The sequence below is a fragment of the Helobdella robusta genome (genome assembly GCF_000326865.2).
Source record: "Helobdella robusta unplaced genomic scaffold HELROscaffold_1, whole genome shotgun sequence".
Lineage (NCBI taxonomy): Eukaryota > Metazoa > Annelida > Clitellata > Rhynchobdellida > Glossiphoniidae > Helobdella > Helobdella robusta.
This window is the reverse complement of record NW_008703570.1, coordinates 8,762,138-8,784,094: the sequence shown is the minus strand read 5'-3', so window position 1 is coordinate 8,784,094 and position 21,957 is coordinate 8,762,138. Positions and strand designations below refer to the sequence as shown.

The following is a 21,957-nucleotide window of genomic DNA, read 5'->3' as shown; positions in this document are numbered from 1 at the left end:
TATATATATATATATATATATATATATATATATATATATATATATATATATATATATATATATATATATATATATATATATATATGCAAGTATGTAGCAAGCAAATTCATGAATCAATCAATGTGTGTGGCATGTACTGAATGGGAAACCATTCACAAAGTAGGTCAAAAGCATATGAATGAGTGAATGGAAAGAAAGAAGAGGAGAAGGAAAAAATGAATAACGAAGAAATGAAATAGATAGAACAAAATAATAATGTATGAATGAATAAACAAGTGACTGAATAATGTAAGAGAAAAGCAAGTATATAAAGAAACATGAAACATCTGAAATTGTTTTGGGTTTACTTCTCCATGGAAACATGGGTTGCAGCTTATTTTGCGTACAAACAGCAGTCGACCCAGTTGTTCATACACTAATGTTTTAAATCTTTAGAATTTTTTGCAAAAAAATCATTACGTAACAATTTTTGCAGAATAAAAAAACTTGAAATACAAAATAGGAAAAAAAATTTTTGTTTAAAAATGAAAAAATAATGTATTGCATTAATCACAAAATTTTAGCATTGTTTCAAAACGTGTTTTACATTATTTCTAAATAATTTTTAAATTTCGATAAATCCTATGGCCGTACAGACAGCATGCAAGCCAAATTAAAAAAAATTGTTCAGTATATAAATTGCAGAAGATGCAATGTGATGATAACTCAAAGAAATTACTAACAGTCTGTTCATAATATTTATTTTTATGTCTTTACTTCAATTATTAAATCCTGACAATTACCACGCAAATTAAATTGATAATTAAATACTTGAAATTTATTTTTCTTCCCAAGCACTCCAACATGTAGGAACTTGAGGAAGGAAAGAAGAAAATAAAGGAAATAGGAAATAAAAAGGTAAAAAGGAGAGAAAGACAAGGATGGAAGCAGAGAAAAAAAGAAGAATAACGATAGAGTGAAAAAGATAAAGAAAAGGAGAGAGAAAGAATTACATATCGAATCGAAAGGAAATTAAAGAAAAATATTTGAAGAAGAACAGAGAAAAATTAGATTCCTTCAATGAATGTCAAGGAAGATTTAAATTTTTTTAAAGCATACAGGATCCCAGAGAATGTGTGTAATTCCAATAAAACCCTATAGATTTGCCTTCATTCAACAACCTTTTTGTGTACGCTGTTAACAATGTTTGAAAGATTCTTGTTTGATTGATTGTGATTAAATAAAAAAAGAAAGTCGTTGAGTGCTGAACTCATTAAAATTATAAATAGTCATCACACAAAATAAAAAGTTAACCAATATAACTGAGGACCCAAAATGAATAGATGATCGAAACCATTGAAAGAACTTGATGTCTCAAAGATTTATTTAAATTTTAAATGAAGCACTAAATCATTCATCACTGAAGAATAAAAATTTAAATGAAAACCAAAAAAAAATTCGTTTTAACAACACATTTTTTGCAATTTCGAAGCAAATCAGCATAGAAAAAGATGTAAACAATACTTGAGGAGCTTCTGGTAAATGAGAAGACGTGAGCCTGGCTACATTACATCATTTTGCATTGGGGTTATGTAAACATACAAAACACATCAAAATATATTTCATTCCGGTAACAGTGCACAAACATACGCAACATTAAATGTATTGCATCAAATGTCATTTAAATTGTTTTCATGAAAAATTGCATTACGTAACAAAAATTCATTTGAAAATTGTTTGCATTAATACACCTGTCTGCATGTAGAAATGTACAAATGTGTACACTACAGTGACATGAAATATGCACAGAGTATGAAAAAATATCTTTTGTTTCCATCTGACTGCTCAACAAAGTCAGCAATTAGTCATTCATTCATTCATTCATTCATTCATTCATTCATTCATTCATTCATTCATTATAAAAAAAAGTAGTAAAAAATTTTAATTTTTTTGCTGCACAATGTTTCTAATTGAACCAACGTTAGTAACATTAAATTTGTATATAATATCAAATGTTATTAATATTAATAACGATATTTAATGTCATTAAAATGCAAAATCGTTATATTTCAAACATCAACTGACATGCAAGATGTAAATTTATAAATTAAACAAAAAATAACAAAGTAGAATTAGAGAGGAGAGAGAGAGAGAGAGAAAGAGAGATAGAGAAAGGGGGAGAGTTGATTATCGATTGGATGTATCCTAACAAAGCAGTTTATAATCCAATCAGAAAAATCTCATAAGCCAAAATCAAGAAGATATTATGTTGCAGAAAATGTGAAAAAAATTTTCACAGATAGAAAAACAATTCAACGAAAAATTGCTAGAAAAAAAAAACTAATGCGAGATGTGTTCCTGCTTGAAATAAATACACCGTTTCCACATTGTTTTAAATGTTATTTTGAGAGATCAGTGATGCAACTAACCCATGCTGATGCAAGCAATCATCATTTATTTGAATGAAGTGTTGATTGTATTATTCTAAATTTTCTTATTTACCAAATTTAAATTACTCTTTATAGGTGCTATTAAGTGATGAAATCTGTAGTAAAGAAAAAATTGAAAGAAATCTAATGTGAATTAATGACAATAATTATTTAACTAAATAATAAAATTTAGTTTAAAAAGTAATAAACGTTATAAATTGAGGTTTAAAAGGAATTCACAGAGCTAAATTTATTTATGTTTCGCAAAAATTTTATTTTAAGAAAAATTCTTAGCAGATTCACATATATAGAACAATGAAATCATGGAGATTGATGCATGTTTTGCTGATTTACGGTCAACTTTTGAAAGCTTTTACTCAATTCATCCATAAAAGCAAATATCATGTTAGCTTTCTTTCCTTACAATAGTGAGAAAGAAACACAGATTTTAAAAGAAATAGATGGGCATAGATGAATGTTCTCAATAAAGACACATACAAACGCACAAACAAACAAACACAAACACACACACAATGAAGAGCTTCACAAACACATACATTCATGATAATGTTCCTACAACTATTTCTAGTGTAAAAAAAACACTCCTGTATACTAAAAGACTTAAACGTACCATCATATTCATCTGTTTATTACAAACACATATTCTCATACACACACGCGCGCGCGCAGACAAACCTATTTGCACACAGACACATATACATACATGCATGTGCTGTGCGTATATATGCATAAGCATATACAATGTATGCATGCATACAACATGAACACATACAAAATCAGTCATCTAACCTCATGTTCTGCCTGCTGAGCTCTGCTTAGAATCTCTTGAAGTTTTGTTTCATTTTGTTGCATCTGTTCAAGTTTTAATAGATTAACATCTGAGAATTTAATGGCATTAACTAATCATCAAATGATCATTAAAATTTGAATAAGGTCAATCAAGTAGAATGTCTGCGAATTAATATGTGAACGTTGGAAATGTGAAAGCTGCTGGGATGTGACACAACCACGACTTGAGTCTAACCAATTGAAATAATAAAACAATGAAATAAACAGCATGACGGAATGAAGAAAATTATAGAACAAACAAAATTGATAGCTGCAATAAGTGACCTGATTACCAACATAACACAAACAGAGGCGTCAAATTATTTTCCCATGAAACAGAAACATGTTGTCTAACAATATTTCCACGAAATTAGTTTTCACTCAACATATTTTCCAGGAATAAAATATCTAGCAGCAATATTAATACAAAACAAATTACAAAAATTAATATAATCCATTACAAAAAGCCTTTACCACATCATAATATCTCCATAATGTTCCACTATGCAAGTTGAGCATATTCAACCCCATCTTTTACTGTGGGTGCATAAAAATATAAAAATAAAGGGCAGAGCAACAGAATTTCAACTTGAGAAACAATTTAAATGCAAACAAATAATAAAAAATATACAAAAGAAAACAATCATTCTGACTAGTTATACACATCATGAGTATTACATTATGAGTACCACAAATATCAGTCATGAGTATCACCTCATGAGTGTCTTCACCACCAACATTCATCAATCAATGCAATCAGAAATTAAAGAATCTATCTGCTGAAACTCTTGTAGGAATGATGATGAGGAAATGAAAAGTCATATAGCCATGAAATATTAAATAGCATTCCAGTGATGCATTTGGGAGAGTAGGGACATTCATCCATCCATCCATCCATCCTTTAAGCAATCCAATCCATTCATTTGTCTATTCATCCATCCATCCATCCATCCATCCATCCATACTTTCATCCATCCATCCATTCACTTATCCATTCATACATCATGAAATGATTCTTCCAAAAAGATCAACCTTGACTCAACATTGAAGCATTAAAACAATAGATAAATATTTTATTCTACATCCTTGAATGAAATCAGAATTTTAAAGGTACATATTCATTACATAGACCATAAAATTTTAAAAACTACTTTTTAAATAAAACAGTATGTTCATAAATTGGTAATAGATGCTATCATTTAAGTTAAGTAAGCCATGTAAAAAAAGTTAAAAACTTTGAATTTGAGAAAAAATCAAAATGAACAAATATTTTTGAATAATTTCAAGATATTTCAGAAAAAAAACCAAATGATGAACAGAAAAAAAACTGGTTTTACATTATATTCTGCATTCAACTTCTACTCATGCACAACAGTCCCAAGATAATTCTTCAGGCAATGTAAAATTATATGCCAATGCTTTAAAAGTTTGAAAATAAAAATGCCAGTGCTCAAAATTATGAAAAAAATATAATTGCGGTTTAGGAAAAATATGAAATTATTACAATCATAATAATTATAATATAAAATATGAAATTAATACAATAACTGTATTTGAAATATGAAGCAAATGTTTTAAATTTATAAAGAAGTAAAAGTAGAGTATGCTTAAAAATGGGCATGAAATTTTTAATTAGCAATGCAATGCTGCTCAAACATGAAACTATAATGATAACACATGAAATAATGGAACTTGTGAAGTGATGGTTGGTTATTAATGAGGCCTGAATGTACAAAAATCATTTATACTCTCTTGTCAATTTTTACTCAATTGAATCTGATGTTAATAATGATTGAAATTAAATTATTTAAAAAGAATTAAAAATTAAATAATTTAACAAAATTGTTAAGTTGAACTTTTAAAATTAATTTTATCTTCTATGCCTATTCACTGGCAGAGACTTATAATACAATTGATGTAAGTTAGAAATGAATGTACACAAAGAGAATGAACACCAAGCAAATCATTAATCAATTTCCAATAAATAAGTAAGAAAATAAAAATGTATGTATGTGTGTATGTATGTGCGTATGTATATATATGTATGTATATATGTACGTACGTACATATGTATGTATGTATGTATGTATGTATGTATGTATGTATGTATGTATGTATGTATGTATGTATGTATGTATATATGTATGCACGTATGTATATATGTATGCACGTATGTTTGTATGTATGCATGTATGAATGTATGTGTATATATGTGTGTATATGTGTGTATATGTCTGGATGTCTGGAGAACATTCATTAATACTGAGATGCACTAATTAGCTTAAATAGCTACTGCATATATGTATGTTGTCAAGAAGTAACTTCAAAAATTAACTTCAACCATAATCACTCTTGCTCTGATCTGATAGTCTAATGCAATAAATCATAATCATAATAATACAATTAACCAATCAATTAGCCAATCGGTCAACCAACCAGCCAACCAACCAATCAATTCAGCAATTTAAAAAATTCATATGGGGACAAATATAACAAATGTTCTCCAATGAGCTTACAAGAAAGCAGTTATATATTTATAAAAATTGACATTACAACAAGTTGTAGCTTAATTTGTTGGAAAATTGTGAAGAATAATTTCAATTTCAATTCACACTTATGAGGGATGAGTGAAGTTTAAAAATGTTTTGTTATTTATTTCACTATATCATTTTCTCTATTTTTTCCTGAATATATTCAAAATACAATTGGTAAATAGAAAAAGATTATTGGAACGAAAGATCGACTAAAGAAGACATGCAACAAACCTTTTGGTTGAAAAGTCTCCTGACCATTGCAGCCTTCTCTTGGTATCCTTTTAAAATGTTCTCCAGTTCAAAACACTTGTTCCTCCAGTACAAAACATCTGCAGTTGTTGCTGCAGCAGAACTGACATGAGATATTTTACTGTTACAACTTGCATCAATTTCAGCACATTTTGTTTTCTTTGTGACATCAGTGCTAGTAGATCTATGAGAAATGTGCTTTGTTTCCTTTATACCATCTGAAGTCATATTATGGAGAGTCATAGATTTTGAATCATTTTCATTATTAACAGAATCTGTGTTGGTGGATTTAGTTGAAACGCAAGACAATGATTTATCTGGAGTTGAACAATTACGTTGGGACTCATTTGATGAACCAGTTTCTGACTTGTTTGTTATGGCATTACTTGTGACAGACGAGAGCAGAACAGATTCCAACTGAACTAATTCAGCAAACACCTTTTCAGAATTTGAGGTAACAGCAATCTCTTTAGTAGGTTCCAATGTACCATCACTTTTGTCATTTTCATGAAATAACGGGTTTGAGTGGCCCACATAATCAGATGAGTTCATCTGCAAGGAACTGGTACATTTTGAGCTATTTTTAGGATAAGTTGGAAAATTCATTAAAATGTTTTTTGTGACTTCTGATTTTTTAACTTCCACTTTATAAGGAGATGATGATGTTTTTTTGAATGTATCATTTCTGAAACTGAAATCAGCAGGAGGTTTGTGTTCTTTTGATAGGTGAGCAATCAGTTGACTATGCTGCTGTATTTGGTTGAGTATTTTATTAGACCTAGGAGGACTTAGAGGTGTCTTGATATTCATTTTTATTATTTTTTTTTACAGAACTATTGTGAAACTCTGGGAAGTAAATAAAATATTAAAAAAATAAAGCTATCAAATTTTAAGCAAAAATAAACTTCAGCATAATTAAAATAAATGCAAATTTTTTGAGAATTAGCAATCATATTATCAATCAATAATTTAAGAACTAAAATAACTAGCTACTTATTTGTTAACTGAAATTTGATTTATTTAATTAAAAATAGATTTTTAGATAAAAAAAATAATTTTGTACAAATTAAAATTAAACAAAAAAAAAAAATTCATTCATTCATTCATAGAAAACTTAAATTTTAAAACTGTCACTTTGTAAAGAACAACAGATGTTACTGACATCACATAAAAATATTTAGAAATGACATCAGTAAACTGTAAACAACATACAACATAAAAATGACTGGTACTATAAACTATATGATTTATTTATTATTATATTAGGATTACACATTACACATTGATAAATTAATTCAATTAAAAATTATAATAATAATAACTGATAGTGGTTAAATTGTAAACTAATTTAAAAAATATAATAATAAAAAATAAATTAATAACATAATAAATAAATAAAATTATTAAATCTGTCTGATGCTGATCTAATCATTATTATTAATTAAATAAATAATTAGGGAACCCAGAACTAACCTAAGCATGCTGTCCAGTAGTTTTGTATTTTGTAGTCAATCAAGCAATCAATGTAATGTTGTAATCCTAATGCACTGTCCATGTATCTATTTATGAATCTACAACTATCTCCGGCACTGTACTGAGTAGTACTTGTGTACTATGTAGGCATAGGGTAGGGCAGCGTTTGTTAACGCCTGTCAAATAAACTGTAAAGTGAAACCATTGCACTTTACATTTACTTTACAACGTAAGGTCGAGTCGGTAACGATTGTATATGTAATGGTAATCTGTAATGTAACGTACGTAGCGTAATGTAACGTAAGTTGATGACGTAATGGCCGACGAACGACGGTGGCATGAGCGAAGAACGAACGATACGCTTCAGTCATCCCCTCTTCTAGTTCTGCTTCCTTTATATACCGACCAGCAGTTGATCGATTATCATTATACACGGTATTGTTATTTACTTGAGATTAGTTTTGTATTCGTTATTTGCATTTGTGTATTTCATAAAAATTCTGGTCTGGAATTATAATTCAACGAATGGTACCGTTGGCACTTAATTTTGTGTGTGTATTGTTCACCATTCTATATATGTGTATGTGATAATTACTAAATTTTTGTTAATATTTTAGTTTAAATTAAATTTTTCTAACACAGGCCCTAATGAATGTACAATATCAATTGGTTAATGACGGTGGCGGATCTAGACAACTTTATAATGGGGAGGCCAAAATCGTTTCAAATTTTCAAACGTTCGTTGACTGGGAGAATTTCGTATTATTGACGAGGCCAACATTTGTGGCTGACGAGCTTTTTCTACTTGTCACGTCATTTTTTTGTCAAAAAAGCACTTTTTCGGTTAAAACAATGACATTCACCGATTTTGTTGTACAAAAACAGCTGACAATGGGGGGCCCTAGATCGCAAGATCCGCCACTCATTAGAGCATCATGAAATTTTGAACTGCAATTGCCCTGTACGCTCAATTGGAAGCAAGAGTAGCAATGATGTCACATATCTTTTATAACTGATGCAGGGAGACTGTTCAATTTAATAATATTTCACTTTTGTTGTCGGATTATAAATGATGTTATTTTATCAACCAAACTAGCATAACGATCTCGTACTAACGTAAAAAGGGAAGAGGAAAAGTAAAGCAAAAAAGTAGTAGTAATAATAAATTAAAACATAGAAATTAATATTAATAATAAAACTAATTAAAAATCTTGAATGTTTAAAATAACTGTATATATCTAATCCCCTAAAATACTCCCCCGCAAAAGGCGTAGCCATTCAAATGTAAAAATGTTTGTTTTTTTGAGTTGAATTTGATTTTTCCACTCTTCTTTGAAGATGTGGTTGTTGGTACTGATATGGCTGGCGTTTAACTTATTTCTCGTAATGATGTTGCTTTTGTCGCTGAAAATGTGGTTGACATTTATCTTGTTTCAAGAGATGTTGATGACGACGTTGTTGCTGAAAACGCAGTTGCCGTTTTGGTTGCTGGTTCAAATTTTGTTCTGACCTCTTATGCAACCTTCTGTCCGGCTGCAAGCGATTTCTAGAATGAGATGTGTGTGAGGACAATGAACTATGCTCTGCTTTTCTCTTTCTGTGATGATCTTGCTGCTGGTGGTGTTGAACAGGAGAAGGAAGAGAGAGAACTGGAAGAAGAGAATTGTTCATGAGTAAATTTGCTGATGGAATGATAACATTCTGCTCAGCATTTATTGTTGTAATTGCTGGATGTCATTTTTATCTTTGTTTTTGCTCAGGACAACTTTTTATTTAATTGGACTCTTCTGGTGGCTGCCTTATCAATTTTGTTTACATTCATCAGATTCAAATTTATTTTAAAAGAATCTTTTCCTTGGAATTGCTCTGGTTTGGTTTGCTTAAACGTTGATAATAACTTTTAGAGCGTCGTAATCTGTTCCTCTTTGCACTTTTAATGACAAATTTGAGACTATATCCAATGGCAGGGAAATTATTATGTGATAGAATCTTGTTTTACTACATATCACGTTTCGCAATTGAAATTGCATTTCTGAATTCTCGAACTAATCTGTTGACGTTGTTTTCTTGAAAAGAGGTAATATGGCAATGGGGTCATCATTTGGTTGGAACATTTTGTTTTCGTTTTTATCTAACTACGTGGATCTTCCTATTTCTTTTTATGTCCGATTTTCGTTGTTCAAATCAAGTCGGATTTTCGTTGTTCAAATTGCTGTTTGTTAAGGGAATGTTTGATTTAATAATATTTCGCTTTTTTTGTCGGATTATAAATCGGACAAATTAAAACGAATAATGTTATTTTATTAACCAAACAATTGTAACGATCTCGTACTAACGTAAAAAGGGAAGAGGAAAAGTAAAGCAAAGAAGTTGTAGTAATAATAAAGTAAATTAAAACATAGATATTATTATTAATATTAAAACTAATTAAAAATGTTAAATGTTTTAAATAACTGTATATCTAAATAACTAAATATTTAATCCCCTATACACTCTTTCACTTCCTTTGCTTAAATGGTTATTGATTAGCTTCTAATCAATAACCATTTATTGATTCTGATTCTAAGCACCTAGTCAGCCATGGATATATATCCATGTAGTCAGCACACTCGGCAGTTGTTGAGAATCTAAAAAAGTAACACAAGTTCATCTCGGTCAACATCTGGTGGAAGGGTGTTCAGTACAGCAGCATCACACATTTTTATGAGCCGTAGAACTTAAATTACTTATGATGCGTTTCATTATTTTATTTTTTACGCTGTTCATAATGATGTTGATGTTGATACCAACATCGAAAATATTTTAAAGAATAATTTTTTTGATGCAAAAATAGAAAACATATTTTCAGAATCAAATAAAATTTTAAGTTTATAGATCGTTAAAAATTTTAAAGAAATCATAAACTAGCCTAGCTAAAGATATAGAAACTTTGTATGAATTTTTATTAGATATATCCATAGAATTTTCTCATCTAATTATAATATATGTATATTAATTACTATATTATATAAATATTCAGAATAATTTGATTCAATACACCATATCCATAATATCCTGTGATTTGATTTCATTGTACAAAATATTGTTCTTTGGCTGCGGATTGTATATGAATTGCGGTCGTCGGCTTGATATCGAGTTAATTTCGTTGAGGAGCGTGATTGCCCTCCCGATAAAATAAATGAAACGTCCAAGAACCGTAATGCCGATCAGATCGATATTGAGGTTAGTAAGCTCTCTTTAATTAATTATTAATTCATTCATTCATTCAATCAGTCATTCGTTAGCTTTTAACTCTGCTGCTCGTCTAGTTGCTTGTGCCCCTTTCTTTTCTCATATATCTCCATATCTTGTTCTCTTGCACTGGCTACATATAAAATATAGAATAATTTTTAAAATTTGCATGTTTATGTATAAGTCTCAATCTAAATTATTTCCTAAGTATTTATCATATATATTAATTGAACCTAAATGCCCTGCTTTACGATTGTCTTCTTGTTCTCGCTTCTTCTTATCTTTTTAACTCAGCACTCTTTTGCCAAATCTGCTTTTTCTGGCCCTTTTCTCTGGAACTCTCTACCTACTTCTCTGACTACTTCTCCATCACTTAAGAAGTTCAGAGTGGATTTCAAGACCCAACTGTTTGCAAAATTCATTGAGAAGTGCTGTTGAACATCGCGGAAATAGCGCTTTACAAGCTAATTGATTGATTCATCATTCATCAAAATTGAATGACTCCTTAGTTTAGTAATTTAGTTTTAGTCTTCATAAACTCTTTAGTATTTAGTCTTTCTTCACACAATCTGTCAAGAAATTTGGGTCCCCAGATGGACAAAGGGGGATCATTGATTGAGACACTTTCTTTATGATTAGTTTAGTGAGTCAGTCTTTTTAGAAGTTAGAAGTGTTTCTATTAGTTTAGTAGTCTTAGTTAGATCAGCTCTTTTTTAGTCCTGTAAGAAATAAAACAATAAGAGTTAAAGGACTTTTAAAGTTTAATTTACTTTACTAGTTTAAACTTTTTAAGCTTTATCATCAAAAATGAAATGTCGTCTTTAAAAAATAATATGATACTAATTTATAATAAATAATTTTAAAAAATTTATATTAAAAAATATTATTAATTTTTGTTTATTTGCTTATTGACAGATATCTGCTAAACTCTGAAAAACTAATTGAAAAAGTTTGTAAAATGTTTTCTAATGCTTGTTCTAATATTAATTAGAAATTAAATTATTAGAAACTAAATGAATACTATAATTTTCCATCTTCCTCTAGTTGTCTGAATCATATCCCATTAGAAGAGCTGCCCAGTTAACTGCCTACTTATTTTTTAAAGGAAAAGCTATAGGTATATATATATATATATATATATATATATATATATATATATATATATATAATTTTGCAAACTGTAAATCTTAGCTAATCTTTCAATGATTGATTATGTGTGCTTTCTTTCAGGTCAATGATAATAATTGAAAAAATATGTTTTCTATATTATATTTGATTATTTTGTATATAAAATATATTTTTTTATCCAGGTGAAGAGAATATCAAAAAAATTAAAAGTTCTGACAGTGTTAATCGTTTTGATAGATTTAAATCAACATTCATAAAAGAATTTGAAAAACTTAACGAAAGTGAGAAGAAAAAAAGACTTTGAATAATGAATACACCAACTAAATCAGCATGTGACTTCTGTCTGGAAGCACCACCAAAATACAAATGCCCTAAATGTTTTCACAACTATTGCTCCACCAAGTGTTATCAATCTGAAAAACATATTAAATGTTCTGAGAGCTTTTACAGGGATTGCTGTTTAGAAGGCTTAAAAAGTAAATCCAAAATAGATAATCCAAATAAAATGAAATCAATTTTAAACAGACATAAATTGGAGAATGAATTGGAACTTGGCAATGATGAACAGGAAAGTCATATTGATGAAGCTTTTGCAAATTTAAATTTAGATGTTGGAAGCAAACGTTTTTGGGATGAATTAGATTATGAAGAGAAATTAGAGTTCTTACATCTACAGCTAACGAATAGTTTATCTTCATTGATTGATGTGTGGAACCCATGGTGGATGGAGGTCTTACCAGAACATATTGAAGATGAAACTGTCATAAATGCTTTATTAGAAAAATTGCCAAAACTTCATGATATTTCATCTATGAATGATTCAACAATGGGCAGATCATCTCATTGTATCGTCTTCAATTTGATAAACATCATTTACGGCTACGCTTATATATCAAAATTGTTCAATGGAGATTGGAAAGATTTGTTGCTTGACTCAGTCCATGGTTTCATTTGCATTTCCTCTTCACTACAAGATACCGTTTTTACTGATGTGTCTACCGCTCTCCAACATTGTTTATCAACGTTTTTACCAGGTAATCCCGCTCATAGTTATTATGTTTCGCAAAACTTCAGTCTTGCTGTGATTCAAGATGTCAGTCGCATATTCAATGGACCTAACTGTTTCAGGCAAAAATTGTACCTGGAAGCTGCGCTATCCGACTGTATAGATACTTTCAAACGATTTAGAAAAATGTCTCGTCGGAGTGAATCTGTGCAACATGAAAATCTGAAAAAAATAAGTTTTAAAATTGGTAAAAAGTTGGAATTTATGTTAGGTTGGGTTCGGAGTAAGCAGAATTTAAATGACATCTGTGGTGAGATCGATCACGTGTTCCACAGCAATATGAAACACATTGACTCTGCGAAAAAATGTGGAGATTCAATGAAAGATGCAATTAAGGAAAGTTCTAATAAATTGCATAAGAAAGTATTGATAGAATTGTTGTAAATAATTTATTTTTTTATTCTATCACATTTCGTTTTTTTGTGTTAATTTAATAAGAATTTAAAAGACATTAGTTTTTTGTAATAAATGCTTAGTATTTCCTATTTTTATGATTTTTGAGTTTCAATAAATTTAAATTTGGTAAATTATGTTTTGCTTGGGTTACTCTCCGGTTATTTCAAACTGCTTTCACGTTCGTTCTCAACCAAAATCCGTTTGACTGTTTAAAGTGTTAATAAGTTTAAGTGTGCGATGTTATAACCGTGTAATCATAATCGCGTCAAATGCGTTTGACGGAGGAATGATGTCACCTTTTGGTCCAGTTGAAAACGTACATAAGATATACTGTTAAAAAATTGCTTTTAATGTTTTCGACGATTTCATCGAGCTAAAAAAATTTTTTATAACTTCGGTCACCACCAAGAAATTAACCTAATTTAATTATTTTTTCGATCAATACGGCAGACATATAATCTAATTGGTACCTCTGTAATGTTTGAACATGATCAGACAACCGCGTCTACCATTTCCGGCAGGTCCACGCGTGGACTATGGTACTTGCAATGGTAGTTAGCGTTAACGCAATACAAAAAATGACTTCCAGAACACATTTATATTCACAGTTTATTGTCGCAATTATTAACATGTAAAAATGTCTTTTATCAATTATCTTCATAAAATTTTATAACAAATCTAACAACACACGAATAAACATCGCACTTCACACACATCATCCTAGTTATTCCACCACTCTCTGTGCCAACATCTCATTGCATTTTGGGAAAATGGCCAAATCCTGTTTCGTTGTGGGGTAGTGGAGTAGTTTTACTCCTTTTGTCAAGAGGTTGATCATCATCAATTTCAGTGCGAGCTTCCGATATCATTTTATGCGCAACTTCAATGCAAAATTGCAAAAACACTACTGTCTCCCATCAGTAATCAGTATCTGTGATACAGCAGATAGGAGTTTGCCAGTGTCAAATCTTAAGTATGGAACAAGATACATATTTCCCACTTTTTCGTTCTCGCGTTCAACTTGGTAAAATATAAATATAAAAAAATCAGCAAATTTCAGATGGCTTTGCATTCAAACTGCAGCCAGTTTTGCTTATGAATGTGACATTTGTGCAATAAGAGGTCGAATTTATCCCCGAATGGTTGCAAGATTTGATCAAAATTTTCTTTTATAACCCATCTTGCCCTATTTTCTCTGCTGCTTGCCTTGTCCCTTCCATTGTCATCATCACTGTCATTTGACTACCACAGTCAGTGTCATCAGAATCATCTGATTCAACCTCTTGTCCTGGCTTGTAATCATTGCTAACAGGTAAATCTTCTATTTATCATACTTTTTTCCACAAATGGTTGCAAAAATTGATTAAAATTTTCTTTTATAACCCATCTCACCTTGTTTCCTCCACTGCTTCAAAGTAGAAATTAAAAATACACACTTGTTATTAATATTTACTTTAAACATGTTAATATCTTTTTGCTAAGAAAAATTTTATTAAGGAAGATAAGGATGAACGAAAATTGAAATTCAAGCACAAACGATATTGAATGTTTAAGATCTAAGGATAAATGCTCTTTTAGATAACGTCACAAAACGTCATCTGAAATAAACAATTCAAAGAATTCCAAACAACTTAATTTTTAAAATAATATCGTAAACATTTAACACCAATAATAATTAACATCAAATAACAAGAGATATAAAAAGTAAGTCCATCACATTCAACCGTATTTTTCGTGATATTTCAATAATAGTCTGTATTTTTAATTGAGACAGATAAACAACAAAATCAAGTTCTTCTAAACTGGGATGTCTTGTGGCTTTCAGCCAGAGTGCAAAAAAGTCAGACCAAAACCTTGTTGCTTTTCTTCCGCTGGGTGCGAATATAGAGCAAGAAAAGAAAAACCTTGCAATCCTCCCTGCTATCCGAATCGACGTACAAAGATGAATTCATGCCAGTCGTGTCCGAAGATACCAGCGTGCTGTAACAGTTGCTGTCCAGGATCTTGTTGCTCCTGTTGCCCATCCTGTTGCCAGACTTGCGGCCAGTCTTGCTGCCAATCTTGTTGTCAGCCACCATGTTGTCCGCCTCCCTGTTGTCCACCCCCCTGCTGTCCTCCTACCTGCTGTCCTCAACAAAAATGTCTACCACGTCCTCCCCCACGACCTCCATGTCCTCAGCAACAAACTTGCCCACAACAGACATGTCCTCCACCATGTCCACCACCCTGTCCACCACCCTGCCCACCTCCCCCTAAGCCATACTGTCCTCCACCCTGTCCACCACCACAACAACAATCATGCTGCCCTCCTCCTCCACCACCATGCTTTCCTCCACCACCATCTTGCTGTCCCCCACCACCATCTTGCTGTCCACCACCGCCATGCTGTGGATCTTGCTGTTGTTCGTGTTGTCAGCCTTGTTGCGCTCCTTGCTGCCCATCACCACCATGCTGCAGCGTTCCTTGCTGCCCTAACCCCTGCAACTCTTCTCCATGTTGTTCCAGCTGCTGTCCACCCTGCGTTTCTTGTTGTCCATGCAGCAATGTTAAAATAGCTGAAGTTCATCCGTGTGGAAATTATGTGAAACTCGTCAACCAATCATGTACTAAGGTATTTATTAAGTTTTTTTTTCTTTTATTGGTAATTAAAAATGATAAATAGACGTTTAATCGTAGCAAAGAGCGTTTTAGAAATTAGATTTTAAATATCCAATCATTTTCAACAAATTTCAGCAAAATATATTTATATGTTCATTCACAGTTTTATAAAATTTGTTAAGTTGATGTTCAAAGTTTATCGGAAGGATGCTATTAAATTTTTCATTAAACAAAAAACCTCATTTATTCAAATTATTATTTTTTAATTATTCTGATAGTTTCGGGCGTCAGTTGAGCAAACATTGGTCATCAACAGGCAAAATGAATTTATAATCGAACATTCAAAAATTGTAGGAAATTGTCCTAACAGTTGTCGAATTAGCAAAAGCAAAATTAACAAGAATAAGCAAAAATAATAAATGTAGCGTGGCCCGCTTTAGAAAATGCATGTTGTGCTTGCAAATTCAACGTTTGCAATCTCATTAGAAAACACAGAAATTTTAAACGGATCATTCAAGTTATTTTGATAAAATTGGTTAGTCATGTTGAAACGAAAAAAATAGATACGAATTTCCAAAATCAAAATATTAAAAGTCATATGAAGGACTTTGAAAGAATATCGTTACGGTTCAGACGGGGCACTCCTTCCTTTATTGTTATCTTTAAAGCCGCCGATTCATTGTAACCTATTTATGTTTTTTAGTTTATTTACTTGTTTTACTTGGTATATTATTTCATTCTTATAAGTTATTATGGTTAATGTTTATATGAAAAACCGGCGAATAGTTTTTTTGAAAATTAACTAACTCTGTTATTCTGTTACAAAGACTTTCAAAAAGTCTTCTTAATATAAAAATTTACATTCTCATCATTGTAATTATTGTTTATATGGCAACACAGTTTATAAAAACCCATTAATTTGCGTTTAACTCAAATTTACATGAAATTCTCATTCAAAAATAGGCTGAATACATAAGTGGTTGTTACATAGTGCAAATGCAAGGCGGTTGCTGTTTGTCTGTTTACAAGATTCCCCCATGTGTTTATATGGGTGCACAATGTTCTCTCAAAGTATATTCTTGTTCCGCGGATCCAGGCTGTCAGAAGTGTCCGATTGATTTAGTTTTTAGAGAACTATGCAAATGGAGTTGTGGGACGGATATAAGTACAGTGTTCTGTTCCTGCAGTGGAGAGGTTAGATGAGAAACAATAAAACACTATTCACTGATAATGAGTTGTTAAAAACATTTTGCTATCGTATTCATAAATTTTTGCAGCCGATAAGTTGCGTGATTGGATGCTGTTGTCCAGCCACTTGCTGCGGTGAGTAATTTTAGCGTTCTTCTCCATGAAAATCCAATAAAATATTATTTTTTTTTATGTAGAATGTTGTATTCCAGCAGTTACGAATCAAAAATGTTAGAGGTTTTTTTTCTTCAATCGTGTCCAAACAAAAATAGCAAAACTGTATAAACATGGAAACTCATTACTATATATACATATATATATATATATATAAGTAAAATAACAATTATCGTTGACTAACAATCCCAATCACTATAAACAAAATTACCATATGTTAAGCGTAATAAAAAAATTTTTAATTTTGTTATATTAATTAGTATTAAATAAAATTGTTTAATCATTTAAATGTTGCAAAATAAGAAAAATTGTTTAATCATTTAAATGTTGCAAAATAAGAAAAATCACAGCAGCGTTTCTCGACCTACAAAGACTTTTCGCATTATTATCTTACAACTTGGGTTTTGCTTCTTAAGGACAGGTCTGGAGATTAAAATCAAGACGCAAGGTAAACATTTAGTGACAATGTGGCATAACGCCCTAATGATTAATGCGTCATTACGCATATTAAAGCGATTTTACCGCGTTGTAAATGGTTGATGATAGTGAAGCATTGCAAGAGAACGAATTACCATTACCAAAAAAACATCGCAACATCATTCACAAACATCGAAAAATTGATTAAGCCTGATAAGGATCACTAAACCGCACTATCAGAACTTAAATTTTATTTGTTCATGTAATTGTTTATATAATTTTCGTCTCTATTTTTAGTCTAAAACTTTATGTAAACAGCTAGCTGGATTAATTGTTTGTTCATCACGTGTTCAGCTCTTGGATAAAATTTGAGTTTTCTAGGTTTTGATGCTTTTAAATTTTTTAGCGGTTCCTGTAATACTTGCACTAAACTATGATTAGCCAATAACAGCATAACACATGAACATGATGCCCTATTACAGAGAAAATAATTTTGAATAAAATAAAGAGCGTTTGAATTTTGACTATAAAATGTTGGACATCTCGGACAGTCGGAAACTGCGGTGCCCTTTGTTACACTTGTTTAACTAAATTATTACAAATAAAAAAATAATTTTATAAAATTAACACAATATTAAAACAAAAAAAGAATACAACAAAAATTCCAAAATAAACCTCTAAATGAGAAAACGTTAAAGTTTGATTCGAGCGATAAGTGTGACGCAGAGCGGGAATCGGACGCTAAAATTTTAGTCATATATAATATTAAAATAAAGGTATCCTATACACAAAACATTATACACGTTGTAATTAATGGCAATTAACAAGTTCTTCTATTTAACAATGGCTGAATTATCAAAGATCTTAAAACCATAATTGGTGCCAAAAGAGTGTTATGTGCCAGGTGAATAAGCTTAAAAAACAAATTAAAACAAGAATTGCCAGACAACGCCAGAGCAGAGTTAATGAGCAATAAAAACATTTTTAAAACTTGATAACATAATAATAATATTTACAAAATACAGTTGGTAAGATCTATTTACAAATCATTGAGATTGGATGCTGTTTGGCATTTAGGGCTGGAGACCTGTTGATTGGCAGAAATGAATCGAACGACTTGCGTCGAAGGGGCAGAAGAAAGGGTGATTGCTCCAGAAACTGTAGGTGCCGTTGTGAGTCGTTGTTGTGATGATATGACCAGCACTTTCTGTGTAACAGCCGATCCAGACGACGATGTTCCGATGCCAGGTGATAAAAATGCATTATTATTGAATGTCAATGGATTTCTAAGGCCAGGCGTCCTTATGATCTGTGGAGGAATGCTTATTTGAGTCGGACGAGGTGTTGCAACAGAGAATGTTGAGCCTCTTGATAACACAGCTGGTGAATTGAAAGGATTTGATGAATTCATTGAACTCTGTTGGAATTGTCGTAGTTTCAAAACAGCGGAATGTAATAACGGCCCCAAGTACAAACCATGATCTTGTTTATATTCCTCTACACTATCAGGAGAATTTTTTACCTGGTATTAGCAAAAATACTTGATTATATAACACAAATACATAAAAAAGAAAAAATAATTATACGGAGAAACATTTTTTGATGAGAATTAGACTTCAAAAATAATTTGATAGAGAGTTGATATATACATAACATAGTTAATTAAAAACTAAATACCTGACGAAGCACTGGAGGAACAATTTTAAGGACAGCTGTCTTGATATGCTCAGCTGCTATTCTATCTATGTTTGAAATTATTAGCATTCCTAAGGAGTTCTCCAAGACAGATGCCAATTTTTCAGAAATTTGAACTAAATGAGGAAGTACAAAAGCTTTCACAACCTCCTGACCCAACTCTCCTAAACATATTATGGCCCCATAATGAGTAGCCAGTGGAGCACTTTCATTTTGAAGAGTAGTTGACAACATTTTCGTTATTCGACTTTGAAGTTGGTTAGTGCTTGTATTGAAATTTTTACACACTTGGCAAATAAGTCTTGCAGCAAAATCTCTCAAAGCCCAGTGGTTGTCACTGTCAGGACGGATGCATAGCTGTCGACTTATAATACAAGAAAATATAGGAGGTATGAGTTCATGAAGGTATTTTTCTAATGACAAACTTTGGTTATCTACAAGTGATTTTGTCATTCTCATTAAATAAATAAGCAATGCAAGATTGTTTTGTACAGTGTTAATTCGTACACCCTCTGAAATGAAGTTACACAATCGAGGTAGCATTTGAAATAGACCGGTGTCTGTCATTAAACTGTTAAGTGCCTCTATGCGCCGGTTTTCATCGGAGCCCACACAAGCTTCTGTTATTTCTTTGAGGTAAAGCTGTTGTTCTATGGATAGTTCGTGAGTTGTCACTTCTTTTATACGAACCTTTTCTACAGTATTCAATTTAATTTTACTCTTATTAAGTACACTTTCTGCTGCTTTTTGGCTTCCAATTATGTTCAATGTTCCTTGTTCGGAAGATACTTTTTTCGTGATGGGGGCTGGATTTTCAGGAATCAATGGTTGGATGCCTTCAATGGCAAGCCAGTGAGGTTTTATAGTGCATTCAAGTGGTACTTTTGGAGGAGGGGCACTGATAATATCCTAATAAATAATTTTTTAAATAAATTTAATTAAACCAATAAAAATAAATTTAATCATACAGAATTAATTAGCTATTAGAATTTCAAATTAAAGCATAGTCAAAAAATAGTTTTTAATTACAAATTTAAAAACTAACATTTAAATCCACTTCTTTTTCATCATCGAAGAAAATCTCTCTACCTGATCCACCACTTGCCATCCGAAAAGGAATTGGTTCACCTGTGTAAAATCCAAATACTGGTTCGATCCCTCGGTTCCTCATTGCCAAGTCTATATCATCTGACGTCAACTTTAGTCGATTATTTTTCTCCATAAATTGTTTGCTGTCTCCAAGAATTAATTTAAGGACAAATGTAGTCCTCTCTGATAGAATGCTCAGTCCTGTTTCATCTAAATTGGAGATGCCTACAGTCTCAGAAATAACTTTTACACTATCGTTGCTGATGACGAAATTATTTCCGGACATTTTATTAGGTTCATCTTCGCTGCTTTGACCATTCATTATCACTTTACTATTCATTAAACGATAAAAAACGAAAGTAGATTAGAACGGGCACCAAGCAGAAAAACAACAACGTTAGTGAGGTTACCGTTACGTTCTATCGATATAAAACTACCGTTGAACAAACAGATTTTGTGATCACAAAATTACGAGTTATAAGTTTTTTAATTTATTTATATATATATATATATATATATATATATGCTTATATTTGTATTTACTGTATTGTATTTGTATTTGCATATATTAAGTCTATTTCGCCGAACTATATTTTGGTGTTTTAATATATAGTTTAGTCGTTTATTCATTTGAAGCAATAGCCTTATATATATATACTATATTAGCCATAGATAAAGAAACATAAAAATGTTGTAAAGCTTATTCTTGTAAAATTTTAAACTTTTCTTTGTTAATTACTGTAATTTGCGTGTCATTGCCTTGAATGTTTTGAACTGCATTAATCTGATTATCTTGATATTTCATCATTTTAATTTACAAAACTCAATAAATTGTTCAACATTTGTTATAATATTATTTTGATATAATATAATATTAATATAACATAATAATATAATATAATATTATTATTTTACTTTAAAAGATTTCAATAATAAAACATAGTGGTTGTAAAATTACCAAAGGGGAAAGATCATTTAAAATATTGAATTTACGATAGTTTACGATAATTATCCATATTTTTTTACTAATTCGGACAAACTTTGATAAAAGCCACCGAAATTTCAAACACCCTTCAATTGTCCATCTGCATCCGCCATCCTCTCGTTTCTAACTCATTTCATCTAACAAAAAACGCTCTTTAATCGTTATGGACTCTTCCATTGCTTTTGAAACTATTAATCATTTCTCTTCTCTTACCCAGTATCTAACGATATATATGTATTATTACAATTTTTTTCTATTAGAAGCAATTTTTTCAGTTCATAGCTACCATTTATTATTTATTCATTTTTCGTACAAAAGTTGTAATTCATTGTCTACTTTCCTCTTTTCTTTTTCAATTTTTCTCCTCCTAATTTATTTTATGTGTTCAATATTTTTCAATTATGTCAATTAAAGTAATAAAACCAATAATATAATTTATGAATATCTCAATTTTGAGTTATTTCGTTTCTTCAGTTT

General features: G+C 30.8%; 4 protein-coding genes across 4 annotated transcripts; 2 read left to right on the top strand and 2 right to left on the bottom strand.

Annotated features, from left to right (window-relative positions):
* Positions 1-2,491: 2,491 nt before the first annotated feature.
* On the bottom strand, positions 2,492-6,850 carry HELRODRAFT_159315 (hypothetical protein; the record flags this gene model as incomplete). The annotated part of the gene is made up of 3 exons (XM_009011205.1): positions 2,492-2,524; positions 3,219-3,281; positions 6,023-6,850. 3 exons carry the CDS (start codon positions 6,848-6,850, stop codon positions 2,492-2,494), a joined length of 924 nt encoding a protein of 307 aa, XP_009009453.1.
* A 5,347-nt stretch (positions 6,851-12,197) lies between these two features.
* Positions 12,198-12,881, top strand: HELRODRAFT_124632 (hypothetical protein; the record flags this gene model as incomplete). The annotated part of the gene is made up of 1 exon (XM_009011204.1): positions 12,198-12,881. A coding segment is annotated over one exon (684 nt), but the record flags the coding sequence as incomplete, so codon positions are not given.
* A 2,260-nt stretch (positions 12,882-15,141) lies between these two features.
* HELRODRAFT_159313 (hypothetical protein) lies at positions 15,142-16,418 on the top strand (the record flags this gene model as incomplete). Its single annotated transcript, XM_009011203.1, has 2 exons — positions 15,142-15,945; positions 16,287-16,418. 2 exons carry the CDS (start codon positions 15,142-15,144, stop codon positions 16,416-16,418), a joined length of 936 nt encoding a protein of 311 aa, XP_009009451.1.
* Positions 16,419-19,140: 2,722 nt separating this feature from the next.
* On the bottom strand, positions 19,141-20,845 carry HELRODRAFT_93424 (hypothetical protein; the record flags this gene model as incomplete). The annotated part of the gene is made up of 3 exons (XM_009011202.1): positions 20,452-20,845; positions 19,389-20,315; positions 19,141-19,233 (listed from the first exon to the last, which is right to left on the bottom strand). Coding segments are annotated over exons 1-3 (1,404 nt in total), but the record flags the coding sequence as incomplete, so codon positions are not given.
* Between the last annotated feature and the right edge of the window lie 1,112 nt (positions 20,846-21,957).